Here is a 12,573-nt window from a genome sequence, read left to right on the forward strand (position 1 = left end):
AGTGGAACTTTAAGAGAGCAGTGCATGAATAAATGCAAATTCCAAAGATGTGTGACACTAAGAAAGTAATACAAAAAAAACTGCTGCTGTGAAAACTTCCCTTTTCACATGGCTGCTATAATCTTTGAATAGTTGATGTTCATGATAAAAATATCCAGAGCTTGACATAATGATCTTAGCATGTGTACAAGTAATCGCTGTGAATGAAAGCTCTAATTGTGCCATCTCAGACATTTTTTTCTACTTTTGGATCTGTATGATGTCAGTAAGAGCACATATCCCTTATATGGTCATATCAGAAGCCCCGCCCACCTCCAGTTCTGTTTTGTTTACTAGGAGCAGTCAATCAGAGGCAAGTCTGAAAGTCACCAAGACTCAGTGTGAGATAAGAGATATGAGATTTTGCTCTGTAAATCATGTAAAGCTCTTCATAATAGGCCCCCTTGAATTTTTTATTGCAGATGGTGGTGCACATTAATAATATGGACATGGATTAGTCAAATCTACTACTGCATGATATATATATGTACATACAAACAGGATATAGCTAATCCGTTTAACTATATAATTTGAAAAAATCAAATCAAAGCCAGTTTTAGTATAAAGAATATATATATATAAATTTTGGGGAGATGAAAAGTTCTTTTTTTCCTTGACTATCATATATAATTAATGCAGCACATCCCGTGCTTCGTGTCAGTCTTACGCCAACTATCTTATCCTCTTGCACCCATTCCTTCATTTCGCTCGCTTTACACCCTTGACACTCTGCTGTACAGTATCAATTAAAATAGAGCCCGTTTTACATCCAAATGGCTGCTGAAAAGACTTTGATTTCCGTTTGTGCTTGCGGTGCAGAGATGCAGAAATTCCTCCACGCAGAGAGTGTGAAGAAACAGCCAGCAACAACTCGTTAAAAAGCCCGAGATTTCGTCTTCTTTTTTTGTCCTTTGTGTGCGTGTGTGTGTCTCCTCACAGTTTTGGCTTAGTGCTGCATGCGCTTCACCATAAAGAGGGTAGTTTTCCATTGATGAGCCGGCGCAGGCGGCTTCACCACCACCAGCAGCAGCAGCAGCAGCAGCAGCAAGCAACAGCAAATCACTGCTCTGTTAAAAGGCCCTGATGCGTAGCAAACACTCCTGCCAAGCCGCCTCGCTCCAAATCTGCCTGCTTGCAGACCCCCTGTAATTGGAGGCATTAAACTTGCTTTGGACAGGATGGCAAATGAGTGCTTTGAGCTTGGAAGAGAACTGACTGCTGCATTCAGAAGGGCTACAGCAGTAGATGCAGCTAAATCTGACTAATCGCTGCCAATCCAGCAGATCTGAGCGTGAGCGACGCGGGCGTGTTTGTAGTGAGCCTGTGTGTTTGTGTGTGTGTGTGTTATTTTCATGTCTTCTGTGGGTCCTGTCTTGGCTGGTGTTCTCGTGTGATTATATACATCCAGTATAACGGCTGGGCTGGTGTTAATCTTTCAGTAATCGTTGGGATCGCTGCGGCGACGCAGCGATTTGATGTTGAACCGCAGACGGTCGGGGTTAGTGATGAGCAGCGAGCAGCCTGCGAAATAAAAACCTGCCTGTCATCCTGCCACCGCTTCCTCGGCTCCCCCCTCCCCTCCACGGAGCACGCTCATTAAAATCTCTGTGAGGAAGCGTTTCAGCTGATGGTACAACAAATCCAGATATTTTCCTTTAGGTTTGCTGCCGTCCTGCGTCGTCTATCAGGGCCCCGCAGCAGCTCTGCTGTGATTGGAAGGGACGTGAAGGCTGGTTTATAGTGAGCAGCAGGCTGAAGCGGCCTGCAAAAACTGGAAACGCTTCAAAGGTTTTGATGATAAACAGGATGCAAATTCTCACTTTTGACACCGTGTCAGATCTCAGATGTAGCGGTGAAAACCAAGAGACCGTGATTAAAAGCAAGGCCCCCCCCAAATGCAGCTTCCCCCCGACAGACTTCCTCCTCTGCAGGCCCGAGTGCAGAACACTGCTCCCCAAGGTCGGGCATTTCTATTTCTTTGTTTTCCTTTTTTGATATATCCATAAAAACCCCACCACAAAGCATCTATCTACCTTATCTACCTGAGAATCTGACACACTTGATAAATGCCACGGGGCTGTGTGTTGACTGCTGTGTGCACATCCTGTGGGAGCTGCAGAGATGATTAGAGAACATGTGGAGAACACGGCAGCAGTCTTCCCTTTGGTGGCTGATCATACAGCAGCAGCCTGAGCTGTGAGTCAGAGATGGTTAAGTATGAACCCCCCGACAGTCGAGCTTCCTCTCAGTCAATAAAAACAGTGGGTGACAGCTTCACTCAACCGCGGCAGTACGCAGGGACCTGGTTTGTGTCCTGGCAGACAGATTAAAGCCAAATAACGCTGACATTTGGTGTGAAGCCAGATTAACTTTGCCTCCTTGAAGCCTCTCCAGCAGCAACAGAGACTGCAAAATCCCCAGAATAGTCCTGTGGTCTCGCTAATTGGCGAGCTGTGCGGACGGGGCTTTGATTAATCTTAAATCTTAATGAGTTCATCCAAAGCCGCTGTGATATTCCGACCGAGGAGGTAAAACACGCTCGCTTCTCGCCTAGTTTCATCCCACGGCTGGATGAGAGGAGGCCGGGAACTTCGGCCTAGTGAACCCACGGAGAAATCAAAGAGAATACCAGAGATCCATTTAATAATTTATTTGCATATGATTATCGTAAAAATACTGAAAGAGAAATGCTTATTTTTGTTCTAGTTTTTCTGGCAAATTTTTTTCTTCTTTACAATCTAATACACCTTTACTTGCACAGGAAAAAAAAAAAAAAAGAGTCTGCCCTAACAGACACATTTTCTTTCAGCGTGACATATAGTTTCAGATATTTAATGACCATTTAACTGTAATTTTCCTCTATTTGTCTGCTCCTCAACATTAAACAAACAAGCATATAAACGAGGGTCATAGAGAGGCCAAAGTCAGGTCAGATAGTTGTAAATGCCGAGCAGGTTGGTCTAATACAAATATAGTGTTATATACAGGCAGTCGTTTTAATAGGAAACTGCGCTGAGAGCCGGCGTGCTGGAGAAAACACGTGAGGAGAGATGAACCAGCGAGCGGTCGATTTTACATCCGTGTTTGTAGGTCTGGTCGCTATTAAGGTCACCAAGCTATCATCTGGATAACGACCTTTTAGATTCACACTGACCTGCAACACCAGAGTTTAATGTACAACACAGCATTACCACAGGCGCTTTTAATTTGAGGAAAAAAAAAATCCCCAAATCCAACAACAACCAAAAACAAAATGAAAAGACAGGCCCTTGAACATGTCTGCTCAGTGGGTTTAAAGGTAATGTACTCTGTGTGAGCAGAACTATTGATTCCTAATTCACCCATTCATGTCTGTCTGCTTTGTTTATGTCAGAAAACAAGTGATTAAAAAAAAAGAAGGTAAGTCCAGGTAGGAATCACCTCTTCGCCAGATAATAAGTTAGCATTCAAAACAATGCGTCCGTGAGTCAAACAAGATTAAGAAAAAACGTGGACATTAAAGCCCATCCAGCAAGATGCCGACAAAGCAACAGTTAAGGAGGACCGTTATTCATCCTTTTCTCGTGAAGACGTTTCCACTTTGGCATGCACATGACGTGTCCCGCACAGTGTCAGCTACGCCTCCCCTCGGACCGAGAGAGAGACGGTGTGAAGACTCGGATGCTTTGTACAGGTTTTGTAACGTCTCCCGTTACACACGGAAGACGGTTTTTAAGAGGAAGCGGATGAAAAGTGTGTAGTTCTTTTTTCTTGTTTTACAGGAAAAAATAAGAATAATAAAATTTGCAAAATGAATGAACATATTTGGTTGGGGTTTTTTTTCTTTTAAAAAGAAAAGGAATCGCTGATTGGAGAGATGGTCCACAGCTGTCTTTGAGCTGGTTTTAAGCAAACGATTGCTTTATCTTGGCACTGTTGCATCATCTGCGTGAAATTGCCCGCCCTGTCCTCAGTCGGAGGGTGAAGAGAAGGAAAAGACTGATTCCCCAACCAGCAGAAAACACATGCAGACATGCAAACACAACCTGAGAGGGAGCAATAAGAAGTCTGGCTTTATGTCAACAGTCACAAATCCACAAGTGTCAAGTAATGAACACACACACTGGAATGGAGAGTTCTCTTTAAACAGACACTGAGTCTCCAGTGGGAAAGAAATCTCCAGATTGGTCCTCTTTCGCTGTGTCGCCGGAGCTTCCATCCTTTTCATTTACTTCTTCTTCTTTTTTTAAATTTATTTTACATCAGTTCTTCGTCTCAAGAGTTTTTAGGTAGTTTTTAGCTAGTCCTTCCAGCTCACACCCTGATCGGGAGAGTTTGGCTCATCTGTTGCCGAATGATTTCCTGACTGTTGTCCGGACTCTTCCTGTTGTGTCCCGGCAGCGTTCCTCCCAGCCGCAGCAGGTCCCTGCCAACACAAAGCCACACAGGTCAGCGCCAAGTTCACGGCCACTTTAAACAAAAGGTGCAACTCATTATCGCGCCACTAAGTGCTCTCGCTGAAGGTGGATAAAGGCCTAATCCATCTTGGTGTCAAGCGTAGCTAAATTCTGCAGAGTCTATACACTTAAATCTCCTGGTTATGGACAATGAAAAAATACAGCGCCAGGAGAATGAGCTCAAAATTGCTGATCCGGAGATTCATCTGCTATAAACAGCATCCAACTCAAATGCCAAGCCTGAATCTATTCATCGCATTTCCAGTTTTAATAAAAGTTCAACACATTTCTCGGCTATCTTGGAAAAAGCCCCGCGAGCCTCCGAGTGTCCTTTGTTCCTCGGCCAGTGTCCTTGTTTTTAAGGCCCTCGTGGCACAAGATACTCCACAGATAGCGCCGCATCTCATATCCTCTCTCTCCCTCCGTTATCTGCCCCGACATCACTGAGCAGCCAATGGCAGGTTAGCAGCAGCGAGCGTTCCGACGGCTCGCGCGCGCACGCGCAAACACGGGAGACGCTCTCTAAATCATGCTCTGACAACATGATCCGTTCCCTCTCCTCCTCTTCCTCCTGCTCCTTCTCCATCTATATCTCTAGCTGCTGCATACAGATGAGGCCATAAATTAATCATTGGCATGTCATCGGAACACAACAACAGCACAACATGCATACACACACACACACACACCCATTGCCTTCCTATTTGCTCATCACAGCATTGGGTGCACCCTCCCCTGATGCATTAAAAAGCTCATTAGCAACCTAATTAAACACATTCCTCTCTTTTAGCTTCTCCTCAATCTCCCTTATTACTCACACTTCATCACCTCCTGCTTTTCCACATCAGCAGCTCTGGCTGCTGTCTGTCCTATCACCTACATTCCAGCATCCAGCCAAGTATAGGGGGAATTAAACTGAGGTCAGCCATTACATTTCCACACACAATTAGCTTCGCCGAGCCCAAATCCTGGCATAAGAATCGCCCTTGGGGCTCAGTGTTAGAGTGAAATTGTGAGCCAAGAAGCTGGCATCAGACCCGGATCCTCTGCGTACAATTTCTGCCTCATGTGACTCTGAAACAGGGTGCCATCGCCGACGTCAGAGGCAGGGGCTCGAGGACGTGTGCTCGTTTCGTTACGCATCGGTTAAGATGTAGGGATCTGGTACGTCTTAAAAGAAGTACTAATCATTAAAATTCAACAGTGAGAACAAGCTCGAAATCGAAGACGGGCGCCTACGAGTAAGCGAAATCTTTACACGTCCACGGGAAATGTCAGAGTCCGCTGTTTGCTCGCAAAGGCCTTCAGCTCAAAGAGGCATCCTCCAAGTCCCCCAAAAGCATAAAACAAAACCGAAGCCAACAAGCATGAACCCTGTTGTGCCTTTCCTTAGGCCAGCCATAATTTTCTTTACTGTGACATCTCATTCCCACAACCCAGAGGCGCGGCGCTGCTCGTCCCTGCACCAGTCTTCATCCTGCACTTCACAGCCGTCATATGCAATACAGAGGACAATTTCGCACAAGGTGAAAGAGAAGGAATTGCATCACTGCTTCCTTGTGTTTGCACTATTTCTGCTCTTATTGCAGAAAGACCTCAAAAGCATTTTATGCCTCGGTTATACATCAGGTGCCAAGTCTGCCACAACACAGCTGGTATTATTTCTAATTAGAGTCCATGCTTCTGCATTTACTGTAAACTCTGGCTGCTGCTGCTGTGACCCAGGAATCCTCAAAACGGACACGAGCTGGATTCTAAATTTGCAGCCCCAAACACTCGTTTAGAACTTCCTGTGCATGGAAATCCACTGATATTTTATTTATTTTTTCTGTAGCAGCTACCAAGAAAAGTAAATTCAGCGAGTTTCTCTGAAGAGTTGCTAAATCTCGCGGCAAACTTGCCAAGGTGGTGACAGTGAAGCGCTTTGCTCTTTCCACAAAGGACTGAGACGCAACACTTTTCTAAAAGCAACACTCTCCATCCACTTTGCAACTTCTCTTCATCTACTTTAACATTAACTTCAACTTCAACATTGATCTTTAGCTAGAAAAAGAGAAAACTCTGTCTCAAAGTGCTTGCTGGGTGGTGGGAAAGTGTCTGAAACCTCCAGCCTTCCAACAAGGTAATCTAAGTCTGTGATTCTAACAGATCTATACCATCTCTGGATGGAAGAGAAAATTTAACCGAACTTACTTGTCTTCCTATAACCGACAGAAAAACCATACTGAAATCAGCCCGACTCTGACATGTCACATGGACATCTACTTTAAATTTATCCTGCATATACAGTTAGATTTGAAGAGCAAACTTTCAGATTTAATTCAAGAGGTTTTTACTAAATATTTGAATGAACTGTTCAGGAATTGCAGCCATTTTTATACATAGCCCCACATTTTTAATTGGACGTTTGACTGGCAATCAGTTTTAATAGGCGGGTGAGACCGGTTCCCTCCTTGTTATTTCACGGTAAATGAAGAAAACATAATAAACAAAGTTCATTAAGAGGGAAGAGAGGGAAGCCATCAGTTCACTGAAAAACAATCTGGTACTTTCTTAAAAAGAAAAGAAGAGACTGGTCAGCTCAGCAAGACCAAAAGTGAACTAAAGTGGATGATCGCAGAGTTATTTACATGGTTAACAGAAACATCTTCAAAACAAGAAACAAGAAGGCCAGATTAAACTTTGTAAGGGAAAAATCTAAAACAACCTGCACAGTTCTGAAAAAAAAATCTTTGGACAAATCAAACCAAGATGAATTGACTGTTTGCCTTAATATGCAACTTAATATGCACTGCAACAAATCAAGGACCTAACTGTAGACTCACCCTGAGTAGGTGCTGGTCACCACCTTGAGGCTTGCGGCGTTGCGAAGCAGCTTGTCCAAAGTGCTGACGATTCGGGAGAATTTGGGCCTCAGGTTTCTCTCCTTCATCCAGCACTCCAACATCAGCTGGTGCAGCACCATGGGACAGTCCATGGGTGGGGGCAGCCGGTAGTCCTGCTCTACTGCTGTCATCACCTGAAGGCAAAGGAAGTCAATCTTAACAACTGGCTTGTCCACACAGGGAGTGTTTCACTTGTTGTGCATCACTTTGGTAAATGGCCTGTATTTATATAGCGCTTTACTAGTCCCTAAGGACCCCAAAGCGCTTTACATATCCAGTCATCCACCCATTCACACACACATTCACACACTGGTGATGGCAAGCTACATTGTAGCCACAGCTGCCCTGGGGCGCACTGACAGAGGCGAGGCTGCCGGACACTGGCGCCACCGGGCCCTCTGACCACCACTAGTAGGCAACGGGTGAAGTGTCTTGCCCAAGGACACAACGACCGAGACTGTCCAAGCCGGGGCTCGAACCGGCAACCTTCCGATTACAAGGTGAACTCCCAACTCTTGAGCCACGATCAAGAGTTGGGAGTTGGGAGTTTGAAGCTGACAGTTTACTCCTGACTGATGAATGGTAATCCTCTCATTTATTTACAATATCCAGTATGCTGCACTCTCATTGGTAGTCGCTTCAATCACTCAGCTCTAAGTTGAGAAAAGTTTATACTGGAATTGTCTGTCTAAGTCTGGCACTTAAATAATTTTAACCGTGCACGTAACTTAACGGTCACAAAAATTTGTATCTGTAAGGTAATTTTGTTTGAGTCTCCACTAAATACTGAATGAAGCTAAAAGCAATAATATAGTATATTTGATGTCAACACTGACAAGGGTTTTATTACAAGTGTAAGATGGTGTAAAAAACTAAGGTGTAAACATGTTTCATCCTCAGTGCTTGCCAAGCTGTCTCCAAGGTAGGAGAAATGTGACCATCAACCAGTTTTCAGCCAGTGGGAGGGTACACCGACATCGCTAAAGTTAGCTAGCTAGTTAGTGCCAACGCTAGCTAGCAAGCTAGCTAACATTGGTTTGTTTTTGTTTTTGTCAGGTATTAATGTTATACTTGTGGCATGATTTGATGTTTGTGGATGCTGAAGTGTCTTGATTAGGTCTTTGATGTAAAAAAGGGTCGGAGGCTTGACGAGTTGTAAAGTTCTGCAAAATGAAGCAGCTAATGTTGATAATGGTCATTAGCTACAATCGCCATTTTCAACAAGCGCATTACTAGCCGTCTTTGGATTTGAAACAACACTACCCTGTTCATGTACTATGCAAAAAGTATTTTGTACTATGCAGAAGTGTACTACAAGAGATAACTGAAAGAATACACCATAATAATGTTTAAAATGTTTAGGCTGTTAGCATTTTAAGAGGAGAATACCATTTGTTTTGCAAGTTTTTGATCATTTGCTAAAGAAATCTGAAACTTGTTTCAGCTATTACTCTTCATCCTTTGTATACTTGTAAGAAATTTTAATGGAAACCTATCTTAGAGTTTTCAGAAATTATTGCATTAAGGGATAAAGTTGAGGGGTCTCTGAAATCATTAAATTTCCTTTGAAGACAAAGAACACCAATACATTTGGACACATTTTATGGCAAGCTTTCTGATAATTGTAAACCTGTCTCACTCTGGTCCATAATCATTTCCGCCACAAACACATTCAAATGAAGATTACATTTGAAATTTGCTATGCTAAATAAATATCAACCCAGAAGACTGTGCATAAGGATTTAGGCAAATTTCATGTGGCGCCTCTACAGAGTGTTACCATTTGGCTCTGAATCATTCGTATTATGCTCATTCTGTTTGGCCTTTGTTGTTGTGGTGTGAGAATAATCGGCAGTTCCTGTATTATCTCCTGCATTAGACAGTTCCTCAGCTCGTGCTGTCACACATTCCAATCTTTCTTTCAGCGTCTTAACAAAACTATAAAAACAATATTCTCAAATTTGTCACTTCAGAACTGGCATGATTGATGGGAGAAACAATAAACTGGAGGAAGAACACGTTGGCTCACGGATGCGAGTTCGCCTAGCAACTGCATTTGCCTCCGTAAGCTGCGTATGGGTTTTAACTCCCCACAACAATAAAAAAATGCCATTTGGGAACAATAAAACATTTCTGCAGCGCTTCTCGTCTCCCGCCGCTTCTTCTTTGATTTTTATGTCGTGCTTCTAGTCTGCGAGTACTTCTGTTTATATCTCGTATTTGTTGACTCTGTTGCTTATTGAGCGATGACTGTGGCACAAAGGCTATTGGGAACAATAGTGGGCTTCTACTTTGATGCTTTCATTACTGCATGTGGGTTCTGTTGTGAAAGTTATACATACGTTACTGCCATTTTTCATTTCTGATCCTTTTTTTTCTCCTTTGCTTTATTGGTATCAGCGTTATAAGTCGCTTTTTTGAAGCTCAGTACAGAGCAGATATTCCTCAGAGAGTGAAGTGGAGGTGTACACATTGCTTCAGTACTTTGTTCAGGGAGGAGGAACCAAGAGATTTATTTTTTCTTTCCTTCGAGCTCACTGCTGCAGTTACAATGTCTGTGCAGTGCAGATAGCCTACAGGTACCAACACACGTAAAGAAGAAGGAGAGAAAAAGCCAATCCTGAGTATGCCTTTGTAAGTGTGAGGAGGGAGGCTTTGCAGTATGGATTTGTAGGGGGGTGGGCAGGCCAGGGCCGTAAATAAGGTGGTAAAAACTAGAACATAGGCACGCAGCTGCAACCAGCATCTGCAGTGAGGAGATAAAGACAGCAGAACAGGCCCGAGTCCAACATGTCACGCTGGAAATCAAAGCCACAGCAGCCTGGAGAAACTCTCAGCCGGCCCTAAACTTAGACATGAAACTCCTTCCATGAGCTTTCAGGCTATAGATATACGTTTTCTCGTGAGACTCTTGTGCTGACTTACATCCTGGTTGCTCATGTCCCAGTATGGCCGCTCTCCATAGGAGACCACCTCCCACATGACGATGCCGTAGCTCCATACGTCACTGGCAGAGGTGAACTTCCTGAAGGCAATGGCCTCTGGTGCTGTCCACCGAATGGGAATCTTACCGCCCTGCACACACAGACAGAGGGGGATGGTATCAGCACTCTGAAAGATACTCCAATCCTATAAGCGCAGGCACAAGCAGCAGCACACAAATGCAAAAAAAAAAACAGCAAATGCAAATTTCACAGATGGTGTCGCGCGCCAACGTAAATATTGGCACACGTGAACAGTCACACATGCATTTATGTGTACATGTGAAACAAGTGAGTGGGGATCGAATTAAGACGCCCAATTAAACAAGCACAGTGTACACAAACGCACAGCGGCACACACATTCACGCGTATTTGACCAACCAGAGAGCTTGTGTAAGTGGGGTCAGCGGAGGTGTCGTCCAGAAAGCGCGACAGGCCAAAGTCGGAGACCTTGCAGACCAAGTTGCTGTTGACCAGGATATTTCGGGCGGCGAGGTCTCGGTGAACATAGTTCATGTCTGACAGATACTTCATGCCTGCAGCGATGCCGCGCAGCATCCCGACCAGCTGTGTCATTGTGAAGCGCCCGTCGTTCAGCTGCAAGCAAGGAAAAAAAAACACACATGCACACAGTCAGAGATAGAGGGGGAGAAGCGGGGAGGGTGCAGCAGAGGAGGCGGTTAATGAACAGGGAGTGGAAAATGAGAAAGAGAAAAGATGTGTTGAAACAGATGATAGGGGCGAGTACGGGAGATAAGAGGAGAACCAGAGGCAGGAGATCAGTCACCGAGGCCACGTAAACATGACATCTGTCATAGTGCTTCATGGCTCCCGCTGACAGTCACTGACAGCTGACCTTTTCATGCATGCTGTCCAATTAGCTGATTAATTAGAGTCTTTACTGTCATACTAAAGCTGGTATGGCTCGCCATTGACTCAACAAAACAATATAATAATGGGAGCCAAAACACTGCAATCAAAACCAGACCACTGCAGGTATTTTCCCCTCATTCACTGACTGACAAACTAGTAGCAGTTAAAGGCTGAACATGGCTTTGCTTTTTCTTCTTCCTGTTGACATGAGAATAAAATCAGCCCGTCAACAAAATCACTATGTCATGTTGCTCAAAGATCATTTGTAAAAAGGGCAAAGTCCTCGAGAAGCAGAGATTTGCCCTCTCGTGCAACATTTGAGAAGCATGAAAGTAATCTTAGATGAGGGCTTTCAGGGTTTAATTTACAATTCTCCGCATTTGTGACGCGTGTCACATACTCGAGATCGCAATAAATCAGCGCTCCTGACTCGCGAAGGCGCGTGTACCCTGATGTGTGGGAGCTGAACTAAAACTAATCAATTAACCAGTTAAAAAATGATCTGAAATTTCTGCAAAATTGAACGAAGCTACGGTGGGAGGTTTTCTCTCATGACCTGAATATCTAATCCGAGCGAAGGGAGTCACAGGGGTGGGGAAAATAAGAATTTTTTTCTCAACATAATCAATTCCTTCTTTGGCTCCGCGATGAGAAAGCAAAGAACACAGGACGTGCCATCGCAAACCCATAAACATCCTGCCTTGTAGTCTGCACACTCCAATGAAGTCTGACAGGCAAACAAGCCGGGATGGATGGATGTGTAAACAGCCGTGATTCATAGCAGGCCTTCAAAGCCACGGTGGCATGAGTGCATGTGTGTTATTTCTGTGTTTCTATAAAGTTTTCTACATGTGCATATGTCCACATGTCCAGGGGGGAGTCTGAAGCTCCACTGCGGGTGACACGCTTGGACAGTTTGTGCATGTGTGCGTGCACATGTGTGTGTGTGCATTAACTCAATAGTTTCCTTGTTAGAGCAGGACTCTGAGTTCCTCTGAGTCACAGGCAGTGTGACACTGGCGAGAGAGCGGGGGTGAGGAGAGCACAGAGCAGGCACTTTTTCTGTTATCTGTAGGACAGCTGGCTGAGAGGAGTGGGTGAGAAGGAGGGAAAAAAAAAGCTCAGGCTGCACTATCAGATGTGGAGCTGCAAATAATGAGTGTTGGCGTTATCAGTTCATTATTTATAAATTGAAAATTAACTTGAAAATTGTGAAAGTGTCCAAAATGCTTAGAAAGGAGACGGCGAGTTGGCTTGATGATTGACAAACGAATAAAAATGACGAAATACAATAAAAACATATATCCTAAAACCCAAAGATTTTATACATAAAAACATCTGAAATCGTCCGCAGTAAT

The 12,573-nt window shown here is 44.1% G+C and overlaps 1 protein-coding gene across 1 annotated transcript in view; it reads right to left on the bottom strand.

Annotated features, from left to right (window-relative positions):
• Positions 1–2,674: 2,674 nt before the first annotated feature.
• The window catches only part of ephb3a (eph receptor B3a), a 37,124-nt gene continuing 27,225 nt past the window's right edge, over positions 2,675–12,573 (bottom strand). Inside the window, exons 12-15 of the mRNA XM_026149693.2 lie at positions 10,724–10,939; positions 10,286–10,435; positions 7,301–7,494; positions 2,675–4,444 (exon numbers count right to left, since the gene is read on the bottom strand). Coding sequence (XP_026005478.2) covers positions 4,333–4,444; positions 7,301–7,494; positions 10,286–10,435; positions 10,724–10,939 — 672 coding nt within the window. The 3' untranslated portion in view covers positions 2,675–4,332. The remainder of the gene's footprint in view (positions 4,445–7,300; positions 7,495–10,285; positions 10,436–10,723; positions 10,940–12,573) is intronic.

This window comes from Astatotilapia calliptera, chromosome 18 (genome assembly GCF_964374335.1).
Source record: "Astatotilapia calliptera chromosome 18, fAstCal68.1, whole genome shotgun sequence".
Taxonomy (NCBI): domain Eukaryota; kingdom Metazoa; phylum Chordata; class Actinopteri; order Cichliformes; family Cichlidae; genus Astatotilapia; species Astatotilapia calliptera.